Below are 21,496 nucleotides of genomic sequence, written 5' to 3'. Positions count from 1 at the left end.
GGGGGAATTGAAACAATAACCCTGTAAACAAACTGTCCAGAGCGAATGGCAGGAGACAGCCTACAGCAAAGATGGGCTAATGCCTTCAAGGAGCACCACCTCTTGATCGCAGTTTATAGGCACTCGATGACGTTTTTCAACATGTTTTAATGATTATCATACCTTCCCCTTCACAAAGGATTGATTTATTATGGTTTAAATTTAAAGAATACTGGTTTCCCAGTTTTGAGTCAGGCTTAGATTACAGAGCACATAAAATCAATGACTTTGTTCTAGGCAAGGAAAACACAGTGTTCATTTAAGTGCAAAAAGAAGAATCCTAAGGAAAAGTTGCTCACGTAATTCTACATGCTAACCACTTTCACCGCAGCCCACATCACCTCTGCTTCCCGTCGCCGTCATTGGCGCTACCACACTTAACCCTTTTATGGCATCTTAACATTCATAAACGGCTTTGTAGATTGCTCATTTTAACTCTCAAAATAACGTTATCCAATAGAAAGAGCAACCATAGCTTTTCAATTTATAGGTGAAAATGCCTGCAGCTCAGAGCCGCGAAGCGATTGCCTCAAGGTTGTTGAAGGAATGGAGGTTAATGGTGATACCCGGTTGTGTATCTCTGTCCCAGACCCCTCACGTCCCAGAGCCTATGTTCAGCCAATAGCCTCCATGTCTGCATTCTGCAGCAAATGCAGTTAAACTCAGTTTCCCGACTGAGCCTATGATTTCTTCTATCAGTTGGTTTCTCTCTTGGTGTGGTTTTCCCAGTGAAGGGCATCATCACCTTTACAGCTGCCTAACCAAAAATCTCAGTGTCAATTTTATCAGCTCAACGTGTGATCTCAGCATACACATATAGTCTATCACTACATCCTGGAGAGTCCTTAAGACTGCTCCTCAATCTGTCTGCTTTTCCTTGTCTTCACCGTGAGCTCTGCAGCTCCAGACACTACCGTTTTACACTGAAATAATTTCCATGAATGCACTCCCTTTCTCTCACCATTGCTGCTCCATTAATTTTCACACCTGAACCAAAGCGGTCAGGTAATTCTGCTCAAAACGCTCGTGTTGACAACCTAGCTAGTCGGGTTTGGATGCCTCTCCCTCATTAGAATAGATTTTACAATTAAAAAGTTAGTTTTTGATAATTTCATATATATTTTTCTCTCTCCCGGCTCCTCCCAGATCTTTCCCAAACCCAATTTCTTTACCATTTTTTTTCATTAAAATTTTTCATACAATATTTGGATCATGTTTTTTTTTCTTTCCCCAACTCCTCCCAGATTTTCTCTGCCTTCCTACCTACACAATTTTATGTTCCATTTCCTTCTGTCTTTCCGCCATTCTCTAAAAAAAAAAAACTCACAAAAATGAAATACAAAATAAGAACAAAAGAGAACAAAGTAAAACAAAAAGTCCATAGAAACCCCAATCCTTGAGTTCCTTTTGTATTGGTCAGCTACTCACTCTTATCACACGTGCGCGCGCGCGCACACACACACACACACACACACACTAAAAAGCCACTAAAAACATGGATTCCATCTGTGTTTGTTAATGCTGCCTAAGTAGGAGGCCTGCCTTGGAGTGGGGTTGATATGTCCAGTCATATATAATATATATATCATTTTGTAGTTCAGGCTAGCCTTGAACTCACTATGTAGTTCTGTTTGGTCTTTCTGCAGTCCCTCTACTCAGTTTCCCAAGTGCTGAAATTTTAGATGTAAGCCACCTACCAGGAATTATTTACTTTAAAAAATCATTATAAACTGCCCTTCAGCAGCTTCCTTATCATATGCTACCTGGGGTGGTTGGAGAGAGTGAAGTGCACAGCTTTGGGTTTTCAGCTTGACAGGTAAGAATCATAACACAACTTAAAACGTCAATTCCAATTCTGTTCAGGAGGTTGAAGCAGGAGGATAGAGTTTAAAGCTAGCCTGCCCTTGGTGGTAGGTTCAAGGCCAGAATGGGGCTCGATAGTAAGATTGTCCTTCAAAAAAAAAAAAAAACCCTAAAACCATAAAGAACAAAATACATCTTTAAAAGACTTTTCTTAGAGATATTTTTATTTTATGTTCATGAGTGTTGTGGTTGTCTTTGTGTGCACCACACACTTGCCCACAGATGGAGTTACAGATGGTTGTGAGCTGCCATGCGGGCGCTGGGAATTGAACCCGGGTCCTCTGCAACAGCAACAAGTGTCCTTAACCTCTGAGCCATTTTTCCAGCCCATATCTTTTGTTTAAAGAGGTAGGAGAGAACTTAATATTCCTTAGGGTCCTGGTTAATACATTAAGCCTTTGTTTATTAGTTTAGTCTCAAGAAACTTTTTTGTTAAACACCCATTGACATTTCACCAACCAGATTTCCAAAAAAACAGATGGCTGTTGAGTCTAGGGAGAGCAGCTCACACCATGCCCCACACCCTTCTCTGCTGCCCTCTGGAGCTTTGTCTGCACAGCAGTAGCTCGCCTGCACTGCTGACGTCATTAAGATTTTGGTTATTGCCAAAATCTCTGCTCTGGCAGTCTACTGAGGCAGCCTGGGGAAACTTATCTCGGCAATGTGAAAATCTCTGTTTTCAGAAGCATTTCCGAAACCAAACATCTCACCTTCTGAATATAAAGACCCTATTGTGGTATTTTATTTTCTTGGGGTACTGTTTGGTTAATGTGAGACTCACTCTAGCTCTAAGCCTTTTGACCGTAAGCTTTCTCCCACCTTCCTATACACTAACATTAATTAAGATAGTGACTTTCCCAAATGCCAAGGTGTCCCTCAAGTGCGCAGCGAGAGGAAACACATTTTCCAGCCATTTCTTCCTTCACTCATGTGATCCATTAACAGAGATTTTTCTGAGGGCCTGCTCTGCACCAGGCGCTGTTTTTATCTCTGAGGACACAGCAGTGAAAAAGAAAAAATCAGGAAAAGCCCCTGTCCTTACGAGCTTCCATTTTCATATGTGTTTTATCAGTGGGAGTGGGAGCTGACAGCAGCACAGACCTTGGAGTACTGGAGGGAGAAATGTTAGAAAAACCCATTATTTTTAGACAATGGTGATTTATTACATGCTAAAAACTGAGATGGGATTTGTTTTTAGAGCAGCAGCCCAAATTTAGAAAAATGGAACCTGAGAGTTTATAAAGCATTTCTCATACATGATTGAAAGTATTTATTAACTAATGACTGTCAGCACATTGCCCATCTAAATATAATAAAACATTATTTCAATATGCTTGTTCAGTGGCCTTCTTTTCGTGGCTTCTTGAGAGCCCCTTTGAGAACAGGGCACACTTTACTGAGCACTGGGTATATAGAGAGAAGCACTTGACATTTGGGTTGTGAGCCTAGGCTTTAATGATTGAGCCATATCTTCAACTCAAAAGAAGTACTTCATTAAAGTGTTTATTGAAATAAAACATGATAATCACACTAGTAACAAAGTTGGTTTGCAAACAGGCAAGAAAACTATCTCCGTCCATTGTTTTAGGATTGTGTGATCTTTTAAGAAAATGAAGAAACTGCTAGGTTTCTGATCGTTTTTAGTTATGCAGAACATAACTGTAATAACAACTGTAGAGTGCCTAACTCTAGAATAAAGTTTGAATGTGTAGATATTTATTTACTTTGCCTTAAAAATTTATCTCAGGCTGGATTTTAAGTAGTGATGATGCTCCTGCCTCAGTTTCCAGAGTGATGAGATTACAGGCATGAGCCACAACTTGTGGATTCTTTAATTATTTTTGATAATTGCTTACATATCATCTTAGGGTTGCGATAGCTGTGAAGAGAAGCCATGACCAAGCTACTTCTTGTAAAGGGAAACATTTAATGGAGGTGGCTTACAGTTCAGGGGTTTAGTCCATTATCATCATGGCAGGACATGGTGGTATGCAAGCAGACATGGTACTAGAGAAGGAGCCGAGAGTCCTACATCTTGATCCACATGCGACAGGAAGTGAACCGGGCTTGGTGTAGCTTGAGCATAGAAGACCTCAAACCTTGCCTTCCCCCAGTGACACACTTCTTCCAACAAGGTCACACCTCCTTCAACAAGACCACACCTCCTAACAATGCCACTCCCTTTGGGGATCATTTTCTTTCAAACCACCACATGTATGATTATATTCACCATTACCCTCTCTCATCTCCTCCAACACTTGCTGGGTCCTCTATTTTCAACTGTTCCCCTTCCATTTAAAATATCTAGTGACGTGTGACTACATGCACATCTTATCCATCTTCCTGAATTTCTTTCTTAAATATAAATGAATCTACTTTACTTTAATAACATACATTAAAATACAGTTAAAATATAATAAGATACATCTCTTCTTAGTTAGTCTAAATGATTTACATAATTAGTGTATGTAGTTTCTGGCTGTCTCAAATTTTTGGAGAAAGAAACACTTCTCTAGTGTTATATGAGTTGCATTTTTTTAAAGAGTCTAAAACACACAGAATTGTCATCATGAATGTCAAGGTTCATGGAGGGCAAACACTGTGACGTGTGAGTCACAAGTACACCATAGGCTGGCTAGTTTCATATTGTATGAGTTGGGAGACTGTGGGATTCTGTAAGTTATCACTGAAAGGTCATCACAATCAGCATTGTTATATTACAACAAGAGCAAATGACTCCAGAAGAGCGGGTTTATCCCTCACCTAAATCAAGCTAAGTGATTTTTGTAAGTAACAATTCCCAACTTGAAATATAGCCTGATGGGTATGAAACAGAACAACTCCATGCTTTTGAGAAAGTTATGTGAGTGATGTAGAAATGAAATGATAGCACAGTTTGCAGGAATTTCTGCTAGGGCTGAATAGAAAGCTTCCATATCTGAATGAGACGTTCTTCACGGAGAGAACCCTTCTCATCCAGACTTGGGTTCAGGCTCAGCTTTCCTGCTGATCTCCACAAGCCTCAGTTTCTGGATTTGAAAGGGAAATAACAACACATAGTCTGACAGGGTCAAACACATAATGGATGTGAATTTGGGGGACAGGGCGAACACTCTAGAGTTGAAGTTAGCTAAGAACATCAGTAGGCTTTCCACCCAACAGATAGTAAATGCTTATATAGTTACCGTACTGGCTGGAATAATGTTTTTGACGTTGTGGTAGAAGCCAAAATAAACCATGTTGAAAATTCCATGACGTCCCAGAGTTGCCGTAAGTCCTTTGTTGAGGCCCTGGATCCCCAAGCCTTCCTTCTTAATGATTTGCCTTGCATAAGCAAAAGCAGATAGTGGCTGGTGAGAGGGAAGCCAAGCAAGAGACATCATCGTTGGGACCATGGAGCACAGCAAATTACTACACCAACTTCCTTTCATGTCAGAATTACGAGGAACTGTTTCCGCAAACATGAAAAATCATGTTTATATCTGTGCTTAAATATTAGAACTCTCTTCCCCACCCCGAAAAAACCCCAGAACCTTATGCATAGCAAAAGTCTTTATAAAGAATTGTTGACAAAGGAAAAAAATTCCTTTTGTGCAGTTAGTAAAACTAATGTCATGAAATAATTACCATCACTTCTAACATGTAAATGATTGTATCCAGTTCCGGATTACCTGCTCTAAAGGAGGGATTACCATATAGATACGTTAGTAATCCATAACTTCATGTCATCCTAAAGGAATTTATACTTGGCTTCCCAGTTCAGAATGTTTATTTTATACATTGTTTGCTTTTATTCTGAGCTAATATTAAAATTAGTCTCAAACCCATGCTAGTTTACAAACTGATCACGGATAACCAGCTATTGATAATACATCTCTTCACGTCGGTGGGTAATCAGTGTGCGTATCACTTGCTGAGATGCATCAGTGGCACTGGGAGTAACAGATTATCTTTAATCTTTCTCTCTGCTCCGATTATTAAGGAGGTTGAAACGCCTCGCCTGCTGGAATCCAAAGCTGTTGCCCTTGAAACATGCTAAACAGGGCACTCTGGTTTTCTCTGAGGTTTACAACTCATTACGCAGCGACAACCATTCCCTTGAGTTTTTAAGTGTCTGAGCGATTGTTTCCTCTCTGGAGGTACTCCACAAAGGACATCCCCCACTTTTCCTCTTAGCTTTTGACTTTTCCCTCCTGAGGCAAGCGTTGACATAACGTCTGCGTGGTGCTCTGCTGGAGCAGGCTGCTCGGTGGCCACAGCAGTGTGCCACGCTTTCGACTCCACGTGTTCTCTTATCATTTGCAATAGTAACCACGTCAGCAGCTAAACAGAAAGGAAGAAAACCAACCAAGGCCTTTCGCTCAACTGGTAATTTATGCCATGTGATTACACAACATAATTTAATGTGCTTATTTATATAGTAAATGCTCTAGTTTTTGCTAATAAAAATTTCAAAATTTCCAACTAGCCACAGTTCTATAATTAGCTTTATCTTTATCTTTTTCACCTAGGAGGATTAATTATACGTCACCCTAAGCAAGCCCTTCGTTGTACTGTGAAAATACCATGTGAGGCTGTCCTTTGAAGCAAGGAAATGCGTCTCACAAGGAAGCCCAGAGAGCTCTCTTGAGGTTAGGTGACATCTAGTCTGTGCTCAACAGTGTGGGACATTTGTATGTGTGCTTTGGTGTGCCAAAACTAACGCTCGAGTCATTCTAGTTCTCAAAAGGGATGAGAAACAGTCTACCTTGAACTCACAGATATCCACCTGCCTCTGCCTCCCAAGCACTGGGATTAAAGGTGTGCACCCCTACTCTCAGCTTCAGCGAATATTTTTGCTCCCAAAAGGGTCTGGACAGGTTTTCCTGTTTTAAAACCATAGATTGCTAAATCATTGAGATGACTAAGTTTAAATATTAATTTGGATAGTATTATTTCCCCTCATCTTGAAAACATATCAGTAAAATATTCAAACGGTGTTTGTTGACTGACCAGTCCATGAGATTTACTTGTATGGGTCCTGGGTGAAATATAGCTCATAGATTTTCTGAGTTTGAACAGTAACTGCTAATGATTAAGTACATCAGAGGGTGACAGACTAATTAGAAACAGGAACCTAGAGTCATACAGCTCCAGGTTTGAGCCTCAGCAACAACACTGACCAGTTTTGCTAAGTGTTTAACCCTCTCTGATTTATCTCCAGTTCACTTACTTGTACACAAGGATAACAACAGAATCCTTCTTATAGCATTGCTGCTATGGTTACTAAGTAGGCGGACTTAGTCCAGTGTAAGACACTCACTGTGTGTTTGCTTTTTATAATAACAGCAATTACTACTGGCAATAATAAGAAGTTATGATAATAAAATAATGGGTATAAATTTCTTGATAGTTGAAGCAGTGACAATGAACTGGCAGCTTTCACAGTTCATTGGGTTCAGTTTCTAGCAGCCACAGGGCAAAGACATAGCTACAGGCAAAACACACCCAGAAAATGGGAAGGCTGAAGCTGGTTGGAGGGGAAGGAAGGACATGCTTCTTCCAATACCTTCTGGCTGTTCTTCCCTTTTCCAGATTCCTGGATTCTGATGAAATCCTCTGGAAATGCACCCGGCATGAGAGGACAGATGCACGCACTTCCTCTGAGGCCCAACCTCATGCAGGGCCTGGCTGAACATCCCCTTTAGGCAGAGAACCTGAAGGATCAGGGCCCTCTCTCCTTTCTGCAGCAGCAGATCCTAACCTGGTGCTGGTCCCCTTGTCAGGGACTCATTTGGTAGGCCCATGGGAAGGAAGGACTGTTGGGAGTGGAGGCTGGGAATAGGAAAGCACAAGAGCTGAACCTTCGCCGTGTGTGTGTGTGTGTGTGTGTGTGTGTCTGTGTGTGTCTCTGTGTGTGTCTGTGTGTGTGTTCCCAGGCACCAGAGATCACAAAGTAGGTGGTAAAGTCAGAGCTCAAACAGGGCGGCTTGAACCCTCTACTCAGTTCTGCCATTCTAATATGTTAGATTTTTTTTCTGTCACCAACCCTGTGGGGGTGCAGGTACCCTTACACCATCAGTATTTTAGTGGGAGGAGTGAGAGAATTAGCCTAGTTAAACAGTGTTCCTAAGGTAAAATGCATCTAAGTGTTTCCCCCTCCACACTCACTCTAGTAATAGGTGACAGCCTTTCCAGGGCTCTAATCGAGTTACTACCACAGGTAGTAGATACGTAACAGTATATAAGTGCTTTTTTTTTTTTTGGAAAGTTTGGAGTTTTGGATAAAAAATGATCAGGATTCCAGTACCTACAAGCATTAGACTATGATAGACTACTATTTTGCTTCATTCAGGGATCGTGTGTCACACACATGTAAGCAAATACTCAATTAGAAAGGCAAAACGTGACTTCCACTTGGATGCTTAAATAGTAAAATGTAGAATCATTTTGACTAGATCTCTGTAAACACAGGAGATTTTACTAAACTTATTTGATTACTGGGCTTCCCTTTCCAAACAAAATGGTGAGTGATTAGCATCGTCAGCCAAATGATTCCAACACTGTCCACCCCAGTCTCAGGTCAATTTCCTTGGGAAATCTAGATTCAGTCCAATTTTCATATCTAGTTACCGACTGTGGCCCAACAGCATCCTAACTCTCCTAGATGCACCTTCCCCTGACAGCTTCGGAGCTGTGTGGGTTGGGATGCTGGGATGTAGGACATGTTGTGGGAACACACAGAGACGGAGAAGCAAACCATATTTACCAGGAAGACAGGAAGTGGGAAGATGTAGCCACAGATGAATAATCCTAGAGATCCAAGGTTCAATATTAAGACCATCATTAAGGAGGCTGTACTTTTGGGGGAGGTTTATTAAATAAGTAGATTTTAGCTGCTCTTGTTACACAAAAAGTAACTATGTAAGATGATACGTTGATTTGCTTCAGTAATTAGTTTATTTTTATTTATGTGTATGTGTTCCCCCAACCCTGGGGTGTGTATGTGCACATCTGTGTGGGTGCCCACAGAGGCCAGAAGAGGGCATTGGGTACCCTGGAGCTGGAGTCATATGTAATTGTAAGCTACCAAATGTAGGTACTTAGCAACTGAGCACTGGCCCTCTGGAAGAGCCATCTCTCCTGCCCTGGAACCATTTTATTATAAGGATCCCTAAACATTATCTTAGAAATCTCAAATACATACCATGAAGTTTATTTAAATAATAAAATTTAGAAGTTCAAAGAATACACACGAGAGAAAAAAGACTCTTTTGCCTAAATCATGCTTTAAGGTAGCACCGGGGCACCGATCCCTTACTCTTCAAGAGCCCAGTACTACGAACAAATCACAAAGATCCTGTATGGCAGCCTGCGCTATTTTTCCTGGAGCTGTTCCATCTAACAACTGGCCAGAGTTGGCTCTGATCAGCTTGCAAGATCCCAGAGGTTTCAGGCATTGTTCCCTGGATAAATAACGATCAGAATGCGGCCAGTGGTACAGGCACGAGGGAAATCTTGATTCCTCCATTTCTAAGGCCAAGGAAGAGCTCTAAGCACACTGTCAAAAGGTAGCAGACCTGAGATTGTTAACCTGTTGCAGATGGCAAGACAAACGGTGCTGCCTTTTAATGCTGAGGGGATAGGGCCGTTACTCTATAGCATCATGTGGCTGGGAGGAGAACAGGGTGAGGTTTGTCCAGTGGACTGAGGCTCTAGATGGACCTTGGGAGGAAGACCGCTTTGCTAAAGGGAAAGCCAGTTGCCACATTTAGGTAGGAAAATATACCGGCTCTTCAGGAGGTCGACAGTCATCTTCCCTTTTCATTACCCAAAGCAGGTTTTGAAGAATTCTCATAAAATTGAAAGAAAAAAAGGAAAGGAAAGCTTCCTTTCACAATAGAATAAAATGTGGATTTGGGCTTAAAAAAACCCAGTTACTTTAGTTTGGCTATTTTGTTAATTTACTACTGTAGTTTATTTTAGTAGGGCATGCCTATGAACAAAAAGATACCTCCAATACAAAGAGTTCTTACTAGTCTCTCTTTATTCTTAGGTTTATTTATATTTTATTATATATATTATATATTTACTTATATTTTATTTTATATGTATGACTATTTTGCCTATATGTATGTATCTACATACATGCCTGGTCATGAAGAGGGCACTAGGTATCATGAAACTGGAGGTAAGGATGATCATGTAGGTACTGGTAACTGAACTCAGGTCCTTTGCAAGAATAGCTCATGCTCCTAGCCACGGTTCATCTCTCCATCCCTGAAATAGTCTTTAAGCACTCTGTACCCAGAGGACAATCTGATGTCACCCCCCCAGATGCTGATCTATACTGACACCAGGCTGCTGTCCCAAAATCACTCATAAGGGACTGTGGGGGACACTATCCACCCCTGCATTGTTGGCAGAGAGAGAAGGAAGACGACAGTGCTGGGGCCAAAGAGACCACTGCCAGAAGGAGGCTGGCAAAAGGAAGGAGCCCTGGCTTCACCAAAGCTTCAGAAATGCTCTCTTTGGATTTTCCTTTGTGCTTCTTGATTATCCAGACTTCTTTATTCCAACAGAAGAACATGGTGGGCTACACAGGGATGCTCACGTCAATGGCCAATTCCTTAGGATTACTAGCATGAGGGGTCTTATTTTACCTGTTTACAAAATTGAAACAAACCTCAGCCTTACAGAGACACTGGAAGGGTCTGAAATATCCGACAAGTACAGTGGAGCAGTTTACATGATGATCTGCAGGGTGAGATCAGAGAGAAGGGGTGGGACAAGCCAGCACGTCTCCTCCTCTGCTTCTCTGTTACTTGATTGATGAAAGCAATGTGTAATGCCTTAGTGGTTTATAACCACACACAACACATTTTCAATAGCAAATAAAAGGGAAAACCATGTAAGTTGTCTTGCAGTGTCCGGCACATAGATGTTCTATGAATGGGAGCTATTAACATTACTTCAAAGTCTTGGGTCTGAAAGCAAAAACCTAGGAGGGCTCCTGGCACAGCCGCGTGGAAGACTAAAGTCTATTTTCTGTGATTGATAATAGAGAGGCAGCTTGGCTGCTCGTTTCGGCTTCAGTGAAAGACGGCTATAGGAACGAATTCGCAGGCACCGTTCTCTGCTCTGCTTACAAGTGTCATGGGCTGAGAGGAACAACGCGAACACTGAGTAGCACTCGGCAGTGCTTCACATGGGAAATGCAGAAGACTCTGAACTTGACAACGTTGCGAAGGCTGGCAGTGCTCTTGTCACTGAGTCCTCACACTTTGTCAGCATAGTCACACACCTATTCTACATGTCACCCAGCTGGTCACAAGACACACCTACTGACGTTGACCCTAATGCTATTAAATGACCTAATTGGTCTCTGGTAGATCACTAAGCTTCTAGAATAAGGTGTGTAGAACTACATTTAGTGGCATTCTCAAAGCCACAAGCAAATCCTGAACTAATTAAAAAAATTCTATCTTTAAAGATTCACCATCAATTACCCATTTGTTATCTGTTCATCAAGCCTCAAAATTCTAATTACAGAACAAGCAGGTAGAAGCCTAGTCCCTTCTTGGATCAGACAGATTTAAAGAGTAAATAGAAGTAAGGCAGGCCTTTTCAATTTTCTAAAGGTTCAGCTTAATATTTGGGGGTGAGAATGATTATGCTCATGTGTTATGTAGACAAAAATGACAGAGGAAAAGAAAAACCTGTGTCCCAGCCACACATCAGAGGCAAAGCCTATAGACCTCAAGGGAAGGAAAATAACGCTCTAGCCAAATAATAACTTTGAAGTAGATTTCAAAGCAGAGAGGAAAACTGGGAAACAATTCATACAGGATTTTGCTCCTGGGGAGAAAGTCACATTTTCCGGGCTAGCAGAGAGCATGCCAAACATCCTTCACTTTAGCCCAAGTGATAGGAGGCTTCTGGTTCTTAGAGCTGCACAGACAGAAACCAGCACATCCAGGGAGAGGACAGAAAGGGACTTCAGGGACAAGCCACAGAGGCATACTTCTGGCGACTCCGGAGCAGCAACACACCTCCAACACAGAAATCCGTGGGCAAGCTTAGTCCTAAGCCAAAGAGATTACAGACGAGGCGAACTCTTCACTCGGGTTTAGTTTGAAGGACAAGGGGAAATTTGGGTCTGTCTCGATTTTATCTGAACATGTTTTCATTCCCGCTGAACCAAACCGGAGCATGACAAAGTGCGGCTTACTCTACTCCCAACAGAAGGTCGAGCATATTTAAATTAGAGACCAGTTTTCTTTACTTGCTGCAAATTTTAAGATGCTGGCCAAGGTTCTGGTGCTGTAATGGGCGGAAGTGTAGCAGGGATTATAGTCTTTAAATGATATGGTGGTGATTAAGGGCCCAAAGGAAGACAAGCACACCTATTGAAATGTTTTCTCCACAAGTTCTAAGGATGGGAAGGCTGTATTAGGAACCAAAGTAACCACAATTTCCTTTACATTTCTGGAATAGTTCATGGTTAAGCCGGCTGGGAAGACACATTTTGTGGGGAACATATTTTTGACTGGCTAAAGAATCTGCTAGACCACAGAGAACACAACCGGGGCTCTTGGAATCAGCTCAGTGCCTGACCTGCCTGAGAAGGTTGGATGGGGATTAGCGCTAGGGGCCCCAGTACTGTGGCTCCTCTCACTGACTTGCCAGCCTCACTAAAAAGGGAGGTTTTGCTTTCTCTCAACCTGTCCTTGGACCTCAGCAAGGGGGCCTTTACTCTGGACCCTGTGCTTCAGAGCGCCTGGTTTCTGCTCTTTTTAGTGATGCCTCGCACCATGGCCAGAGGGCCGTCAATCTACATCCCACACCTTTTCCTAGACCGCCTTTCCTGTGGCAGGGACTCTGACAGTCCTTATGCCATGTCTTTAACACTCTACCCCGGCTTACAAGAAGCTAAGTGTAGTAGTAAATGTAGTATAGACTGCTGTTTTCTTAGGCTCTCGTCCACTGCAGCCCCGAGTCCCTCACAGCTGTGGGAACTTCTTGGAAAATTTCTTCTTTCAAAGATCACGTTGATTCATCACCTCAGGCTGAGGAAATAAGAAAATTTAAAATAACCTGTGTTGGATTCCATGGCAGCTCACATCCCAGACGTGAGGGCAGCGAGGAGCGTAGACCGGATGCCTGAGAAGTTCACAGAGTTGGCAGGACAAGAGCTATCTGGCTGCCGAATGAACCTCCACAGGGAAACCCATTCTGCTTTTCTTAGAGGTGCTGAGCCAACCAGTCATTCTGCATGTAGCCATGGAAGCATTGCTCTGCCACAACGATTGCTGAGTGACTGCAAATGACCCCAGCTTTCTGGGAGCCCATTGTCTGAAGTGCAGAGACTTCATGAAGGGGCCGTGCGTGTTTATACCAGCCAACTATTGGAGAAGAAGAATATTGTTGTAGAATATTATTTCAAGGTGTGTTACTTCTATTTATGCTCTGGAACATTTGTTTAGTGATGCAAAGATGTGTTTGTTTAAATAAAATTCACCTGCAGTCAGGAGGTTGCATCAGCAACTAGCAGACCAGAAGTGATAGGGAGGAGCCAGGTGAGGAAGGGGGGGGCTTTTTTTTTTGTGAGTAGAAGCACAGTTTAAAGTTTATTCTATGTGTGTCCACAGATGCTTTTAAGGAGGGGCGAGGAGAAGCAGGAGGGCTTCTTGGGAGACTTGAGGAAGTGAGCTAGGTGCTTGCTATTCAGCCTCTCTGGGGAGCAGAATCCCACCTCAGTCTTTGAATCTTGAATTCTTGAGAGGGACAGAGATTTTGATAAGGAGTCAGTGCCTGAGGGAACAGAATTTCCGCAGGCCCAGACTCTTGTGGGGATGCGCTGCTGGGCAGAGATGCAGTTGCTGACTAGGATAGCCGTAGCTTAAAAGGCCGTAGCTTAAAAAAGAAAATAACAGAACACCTTGTGGCAGAACTCCTCTTGAAGTGGCCTCAAATGTTTCCAGTTTCATCTCTAATTTCTGCTGCAATTCACAGCCAACAGATTGCTCGTTACTACTCATTATGGTATTGGACCTGCACTGTAATTTAATCCTGGAAACAGCCTGAGAGCTGGCTTTTCTTGCTGGAGTAAAGCTTTAGGTTCACCAATCCTCTTCTTTCCCATTCCCTACCTTGCCAAACTCTGTTAATGACTCTACTACTCTCTAACTTCTATGGGTTCAACCTTTTCTAGAGTTCACATATGATTGAGATCATGTGACACTTGCCTTCTTATTATTTCACTTAACATAATGTTACCACAAAGGAGGGGATTTTCTTGTGGTTGAATAGTATTCCACTTTGCACATGTGTGGCTTGTATTTATTTCTTCACCATTCACTGGTACAATTAACACTTAGGTTGATTACATATCCTGATTATTATGAAAAAAATGCTGTAATTGATATGGGAGTGAGGATTTGGCATACTAATTTCATATCCTTTTCTTCCTCCTTTCCTCTCCCTCCTTCCCTTCCCTTCCTTCCTTCTTTCCTTCCTTCCATCCATCCTTTCTTACTTCCTTTTTTTCTTTCTTCCTTTCTTTCTTTTGATAGGTCCTCCATGTGCAGCCATGGCTGGCCAAGAGATTGCTACCAGACCAGGTTGGCCTTGAACTCACGGAGATTCACCACCTGCCTATTGAGTGCTGGGATTAAAGGCATGCACTGCCACACCACGCTTTATTTTCTTTAGGTATAGTCTTTGGGATTGTTGAATAAAGTGATAGCTCTCCTTTTAATCCCCCCTTTTGTCAATGTATTTTTACTTGCAAGTATTCATGGCAAAGAGTCATTGGTCTGGCTCGAGGCCTCTGGCCTCTGCTACGCTGTCGATGCTGGGATTCCTCTTGGATATCTTGGTGCTGCCCTGTGTTGTGGAGATCCTGCAGCTTTGGGTCTGCATGACTGGCCCCTTCACTTGCTCCTCCCAATCATAGATGGGGTGGATGTTGGGGTGGGCTAACTCATAACCCTGGATCTCAGCCTGGGTAGTTGCAGGATTGGTCAGCCCACTAGCTTTCCCCAGTTCTCACAACCAGGGTGAGCTCTCCAACATTGCCCTGACTAGTTCACCCTTTGTAGCAATGAGCAAAGGGTGGGGCCACTTCCCCTGCTTTCATGCCCTCAGGGTTGGCTTTTCCACACCTGGACCAAAAGGACCAGACCTACTATGTTGTCCAGGCGAGGTGTAGGGCCACTCTCCCGAGTGCCATGCCTGGTGAGGGGCAGGAACAGATCGCCCACTTTTATGACCCTCTCTCCCACCTGCCACAGGCAGTGAGGGGTGGTGGGGGGGCACATCTCTTCTCTGCCCACATCACCCACCATAGGGCAGCGGAGGGTGGGGCCAGATCGCCTATACTCACATTCTCAGGGTTGGTTTGCCAGGTGCAATAGGTCAGCTCTGCTGCCCAGGCACTGCTTTTAATTGTTAAAAGAAACTTTCATGCTACAGTTAGAAGTAAATTCTAGTGTCCTGTTGAATCATAGGAGGGCTACAGTGAACAAAATTGTACTTAATATTTCAAAGCTTTTAAATGTTCTTATAGTAATAAATGATAAATATAAGAGATCGTGGATGGGCTCTAGCATCCCAACCTGATTATTATATGATGTATATACATAACTTATGTTTATACATAGAGAAACACTGTAGACCTAAATCAGTAAATATGTCCGTTATAAACAAAGTAAAATGAGAATTCAGTCTGATAGATGATATTTGAGAATGATGTAAAATGGACAGGAAGAAGACTGGCCATCATTATGTAAGATGTTTTGCTCTGGTGACTGGAGGTGCTGCTCAATACTTCATATATCACACACATTTAATAATACACATTCAAAACTGAGCCTCACTACACCATCTAACATAGGAAATACGAGGGGACCAGATAGTTAATTACCGAGAAATCTCTCCAGGGTTGGGCTTCTAACCTCTACATAGAAATTCCTTGCTACAAGGCAGAGGGACTGACCATCACAATGTTGCCAGTAAGGGAACTAACTGCAGGACTATGTTCAAGGCCACCCAAGTAGGAAAGAGTGCAAAGCATGCTGGGAGCTTTAATCTTTGTCTCCCAAACCAGGGACCAGCTTTGCCTTTTCTGTATCTGGCTTCCTGTTCTAGATGGCTCTGATTATATACATTCTGAAATAATTTGCTCACCAGGCTTAAACTTTGTTAAAAAATTAGATCAGTTTCTAGAGTTCTTTATATATTTTGGAGATCAGATCTTTGTCTGATGCGGGCTTGGTGAAGATCTTCTCCCATTCAGTAGGATGCCTTTTTGTCTTAATGACAATGTCCTTTGCTGTACAGCAGTGTCTCAGTTTCAGGAGGTCCCATGTATTCACTGTTGCTCCTGTTGTCTGTCTCTGCCTGCTTTGTGGAGATTAGGGTATAAAGGTCTGAGCTGCTTCTCCAGGACCATGCCTCCTTGCCTGCGACTGCATGCCTGATGGCTGCCATGATAATGGACTAACCCTCTGTGGTGGTTTGAATAGGTATGGCCCCCATAGACTCCTGTGTTTGAATTCTTGGCCCAAACTTCTATTGGCATCTGTATGTGCTATGATTTATGTCTGCATGTGTGTATGTGAATGCGCAGCCATGTGTGCGGATGCACATGTGTTACAGGCCATGTGTAGAGGTCAGAGGACAAGCTCAGGTGTCACCCCCCCCCCCATCTTCCACCTTGTTTGACAGGATTTCTGTTGCCCCTGCTTCACATGCCAGGCTACCCACGGCCTCTGCAGCCCACCTCATCATCAAGTGCTGGGGCTACACATGTGTGACCCATGTCTGATCCGTCATGGATTTGGGGGATCTGAATTCAGGTCCTCACACTTGTGTGGCAATATCTTTACCCACTGAGTCGTCTCTTGGGTCTTAGTATCAGATTTTTACAGTGAACACATGTCACAGATTCGTCTAAACATAGAATATACAACACCAAGGGTGAACCTTATTGTAAGTCACAGACTTTGGGTGGTGATGTTTCAATATAGGTTCATCGGCTGTAATAAATGGGTTATTCTGCCGGGTAATGTTGACAATAAGGAAGGTACACTGACAGAAAGGTGTCCCCCCCGAATCTAAAATTCTAAAGTTGATCTAAAAAGATGAATTCCTGATATACTTTGGACATATTGGGCTAAGTAAAATATGTTATTAAATTAAATTCGCCTGATTCTCTTGACTCTTTTCATCTAGCTACTAGGGAAGCGGCTGGAACTGTATTTCTATTGAGCCAGCACTGCCTGCCCTAGAGTCTGAATTTCTTTATTAGTTTTACACACATTATATACAGAAAGATAGGCTTTTTTGTGGTATTTTATAAAAAGAATTTATCATTTGTATACCAGTAGATATAAAATTATTAGTTACAGAAAATTATACTTTATTATTTTCTAAAACAAAATGTGTTTTTGTTTTTCTTTCCCCATATCCTCCATCCCCTGTGTTCTCCCAGTCTCAGTAGCCTTCTTTGCAGCTTCGTGTCACATAGACCTTCTCCTTCCTCTCTTGTGGTCTCCTATCCAGTCTCAAGACTGTAGCAGTATTTGCAAGCATTAAGCTTTAAGATTTCTCCATACATGGGACTTTTGTCTTTCTGAGACTGGGTCGCCTCACTTCACATGGTAATCTCTATACCCCTTCATTTGACTGAAAATCTCATAACTTTGACTCCAAGCAAGCTTCCTCCATTCCTCAGTTAAAAAATGACTGAAATATATAAACAGTTCATACAGACTGCACTTGTGCTAAAGGAACTGGAGCGTGTTCACATGCAGCAAGACTTTGTGTTGCCTGGGCATGGTGTTTATCATGCCCTAGCAAAGCATTGGCATAGGAAACGTGAGTTTTTCCTTGGGCTCTCCTCGGGAGCAGGAGAGACATAAAGAACATCAGGAATAAACACAGCACTGTGACCACTCCTTGTTTTTAGTCTAGTGAGTGTTCCTTGGTATTTTGTCCCATTCTTGTTCCTGTAGTAGAATGTTGCCTGAACTAAGACCTGCAGCTAAAGACCTGTTTGTTCCTTGGTTCTCCACTGCTGCTCTGAGACCAGCTTCCCCATGGCAAAATCAGGCACTGAGTAGTGATCTCCAAAATTTCTTCTTGCTGGTAGTTTTCCCGCTCTAAGAAACTAATTTTTCTTGGGAAGCTTTCATGGGAGCTGTTTTAAATGAAGCATGCCGATGGAAGCATCTGAAAACCTCTTCTCTTCCCTTCCTACTCCTCACCTTCAATTCTCTTAAGCTAGAAAGACTGAGTAACGGAACATAAACAAACATCTAGGGGTATACAGAGATTTTCAGTTGTTTCTGATGTTCGAAACCCTTTTGCAACTGAAAAAAAAAAACACCTCTTTGAATCAGGTTGACTTCACCTGAGCAGATACCGTCTGTTACAACAGTCCCACGTTCCCCATTCTTCCCAACTCCAGGTCTTGGCAGTGACAGGTGAGTAGGGCCCCCTTTCTCGCAATCCCCTGCCCAAGAAACTGTCAGGCAACTCACAGGCAATATCAGCAGACAGGAAGTGGGCTGGGGAATGAGGGGATCTCCACCCATTACCAGCTGCTTGAGTAGTAGGCAGGAGGATCCAGGTCAGCAGATACTCAAGACAAATTTACACCACATGCTACCCACTTATAGACTTAAAACGCTAGGAAGGAAGCTGGAATGCCAATCCCCTTATTTTCTCCATGCCTTGTGTTTGGAATCCAAAAGGATACAGCAGAACAGTTGGATTTGGCAGTGGAAAGGGAATTAGTAGGCAAATAGAAGGAAGTGAAGGCAGCACCAAGGAAAGCTGTCTTTGTGGAGTATTGTGTATCAGTGGTTAGACGTCAAGACCCATCGTTCTCCAAGTGGTGATGTGGACACAGGCTTCCTAACTTCCTCATTCATATACAACCCAAAGACAACTTGGACAGATTATCAGAAACTTTTGGGGAGAGTGATGGGTGGAGTGGGGAAAGGAATGAGGTAAAAAAATGACTTCATCCTTCTAAAAGTACAACAATGCCATCACCTCAGTGGTTTTGCTACGGCTTCTTTTCATGTGATGTGGAAGAGAAAGTTTTGGGGGAAAACCAGCAAGTCACTGTAAGTTTCATTAGCAGTCTAAAATAAAAATGTATACTCCTATTTATCCATATATCTTTATGCATTTTTAACATTTTGTGGGAGATAGTTGACTTTTTCTTATTCTGACTTTTAAAGAATATTTGCCATGACTTTATAAGTGCATGAGGTTTGGGTTCATAATTTATGTATGGCATACACACACACATAAGTTTTTATATTCTCTTAGTAGTAGGAAAATGCCAAATGGTTACCTTTGTGAATGTGTTCTGATTGACCTGCAAACCGACTTTTACCACCTCAAAAGGGTTGATCACAATGGCTTCTGTTATTCCAGTTCCAAGTCCAGCAATGGCAAATGTCTAGAAAAATAAGTCAACCAACGCTTTAAAACAACTGATTGTGCATGCTGGGTTAAACATTCTACTCATGCAATGCAGCCGAAGTTAAGACAAGAATGAAGGAACCCCGCTAAGTGCACCATGCACCGTTACTAAGTGCACCATATACCATTACTAAGCAGCTTGAACTCTTGATTGTATGCTGACAATTCATGGAGAAGAAATTACAGAAGCCACAAACCACATCCCAATAAAACGTCAAAGCCCCATCAACAATGATGTCTCCCTTTAACAAAAAGGCAGGCTGTTTGACTGGTTAAAGGTGGATCCTAAAACACCTTCATGTATATAATGGAAGAGCTTAACTTGTAAAGGAAGAGCTCCATTTTAAAATGTCTATTTCAGTGCAGCTGAATAGAACCGCAAATAAAATGCTTATATAAGGTCACCTTCCAGGCACATAACTGGAAACATTCAATTGCATAGTCTTGTTCTTAGAACCACTGCCTAAGATTATTAACAAATAAAATTATTTTCATTCACTCTGTATTTTGTTTTGTTTCTGTTCCCAATGCTGTGGATCGCAGCCTGGGCCTTTTGCACGGAAGGCAGAGCTCCCCCACTGTGTCGCATCCCAGCTGTCTTCCGTTTCTGGAGGAGTGATTACTCTGTTTTTTGTAGCTAAAAGCTGAGTAATCAACCCTGTGATCAGAAATGGCTGGTTGTTCTGATGGGCTCCTCTGAAATCTAGAACATTTGTCAAAGGATGAGATTGCATGTCAGATTCTCTTTGTCGATGGGTTGAGTCTCAGCAATAGAAAACTAATTTCAGCCCTTGAGAGGCAGAGGAGATCTCTCTGAGTTTGAGGCCAGACTGGTTCTACATGGTGAGTTTCAGGGCAACTGGGACTACATAGAGAAACCCTGTCTTAAAAAAGAAAAAAAGAATTTTAGCAATAGGAAGTAATATTTTTTCTTCTACAGAGACTCTGAAGGGTCCCTAGAAAAATGTACATTAGCAATAAGCCAGCAATAATTGGAGGACATGCATGTACACACACATGCACAGCAGAAAAGCAAAACCTTTACCGTCTAAAATCCCTTGTTGCTGAACTAGTTCCAGGGAAGACAGTCTTCTATTTTACTTCATCCTTTCCTTTCCATTTCTGTGACAAGGCCTTTATAGCCCAGGTTGGCCTTGAACTCTCACAGGGATCCACCTGCCTCAGCCTTCCAAGTGTTGAATTATAAGCATGCACCATGTCTTATTCACATGGTCCTTATTTAGTGTCTCTAATCATTTTAAAATAAGAGACAGGCGGTGGTGGCGCACTCCTTTAATCCCAGCACTCGGGAGGCAGAGGCAGGCGGATCTCTGTGTGTTCAAGACCAGCCTGGTCTACAAGAGTTAGTTCCAGGACAGGCTCCAAAACCACAGAGAAACCCTGTCTCGAAAAAACAAAACAAAATAAAATAAAATAAAATAAGAGACATAAAGAAAGATGGGAGTAAGAAATGTTCTGTATCCTTAAAGTAGAGGTGGGGTTGATTGAGGTGGTTGAAATGCAGCCCATACTCTACCTGCCAAGTAAGAGCCACAGAGAGACAGTGGTCAGGAGAGGGAGGGGACCAGCTCTCATCCAGGCTCCATCTGTGCTGCTGGGGCTGTGTGCTCATCACAGGATGATAAGGGATAAGCCAGTTCCCTCAACTGTAAAATGGAGACAGTAACATCTAGTTTTTCTACAGAGGTCAAAGTAATTCATGGATGTTCTTTTAAATCACTTCCCAAACACGACTGCTCTGGTTTCCCATGAAAAAGAGGAAGAACGGAGTTGCACACAGATCTAGGAGAGAAGGCATACTCACGGTGCTTTCTGTTTTATCCTACTTCCTTACAGTTTAAAACATAATTTGTATAGGGTAACTGACCAAATATTTTCTCATTTATCTCAGACTTCCATCATGGATGCCAGTAAGTGTGTGTGTGTATGGGGGGGAGGAGGGAATAGCCAGTTCCGAAGCCTTCTGACTGAGAAAGCTAAAATCCAGATGTTAGGGTTTTATTACTCGCTCTATGCAACCTTCCAAGTCCTTCACTTTTTTGTCTCTCTATAAAGCTCAGCTACATCTGCTGTCAGAACCAGTGTTCAGAAG

At 42.5% G+C, this 21,496-nt stretch overlaps 1 protein-coding gene across 1 annotated transcript in view; it reads right to left on the bottom strand.

The window, feature by feature from the left end:
- Positions 1–21,496, bottom strand: part of Slc25a21 (solute carrier family 25 member 21) — a 152,256-nt gene that overhangs the window by 21,890 nt on the left and 108,870 nt on the right. The window contains exons 6-7 of the mRNA XM_075947553.1: positions 19,253–19,360; positions 5,088–5,252 (exon numbers count right to left, since the gene is read on the bottom strand). Of these exons, the coding sequence (XP_075803668.1) occupies positions 5,088–5,252; positions 19,253–19,360 (273 nt within the window). The remainder of the gene's footprint in view (positions 1–5,087; positions 5,253–19,252; positions 19,361–21,496) is intronic.

This window comes from Microtus pennsylvanicus, chromosome 14, assembly GCF_037038515.1.
Source record: "Microtus pennsylvanicus isolate mMicPen1 chromosome 14, mMicPen1.hap1, whole genome shotgun sequence".
Taxonomy (NCBI): Eukaryota; Metazoa; Chordata; class Mammalia; order Rodentia; family Cricetidae; genus Microtus; species Microtus pennsylvanicus.
Note: the sequence above shows the minus strand (reverse complement) of the source record. Positions and strands in the feature narration are given on the sequence as shown.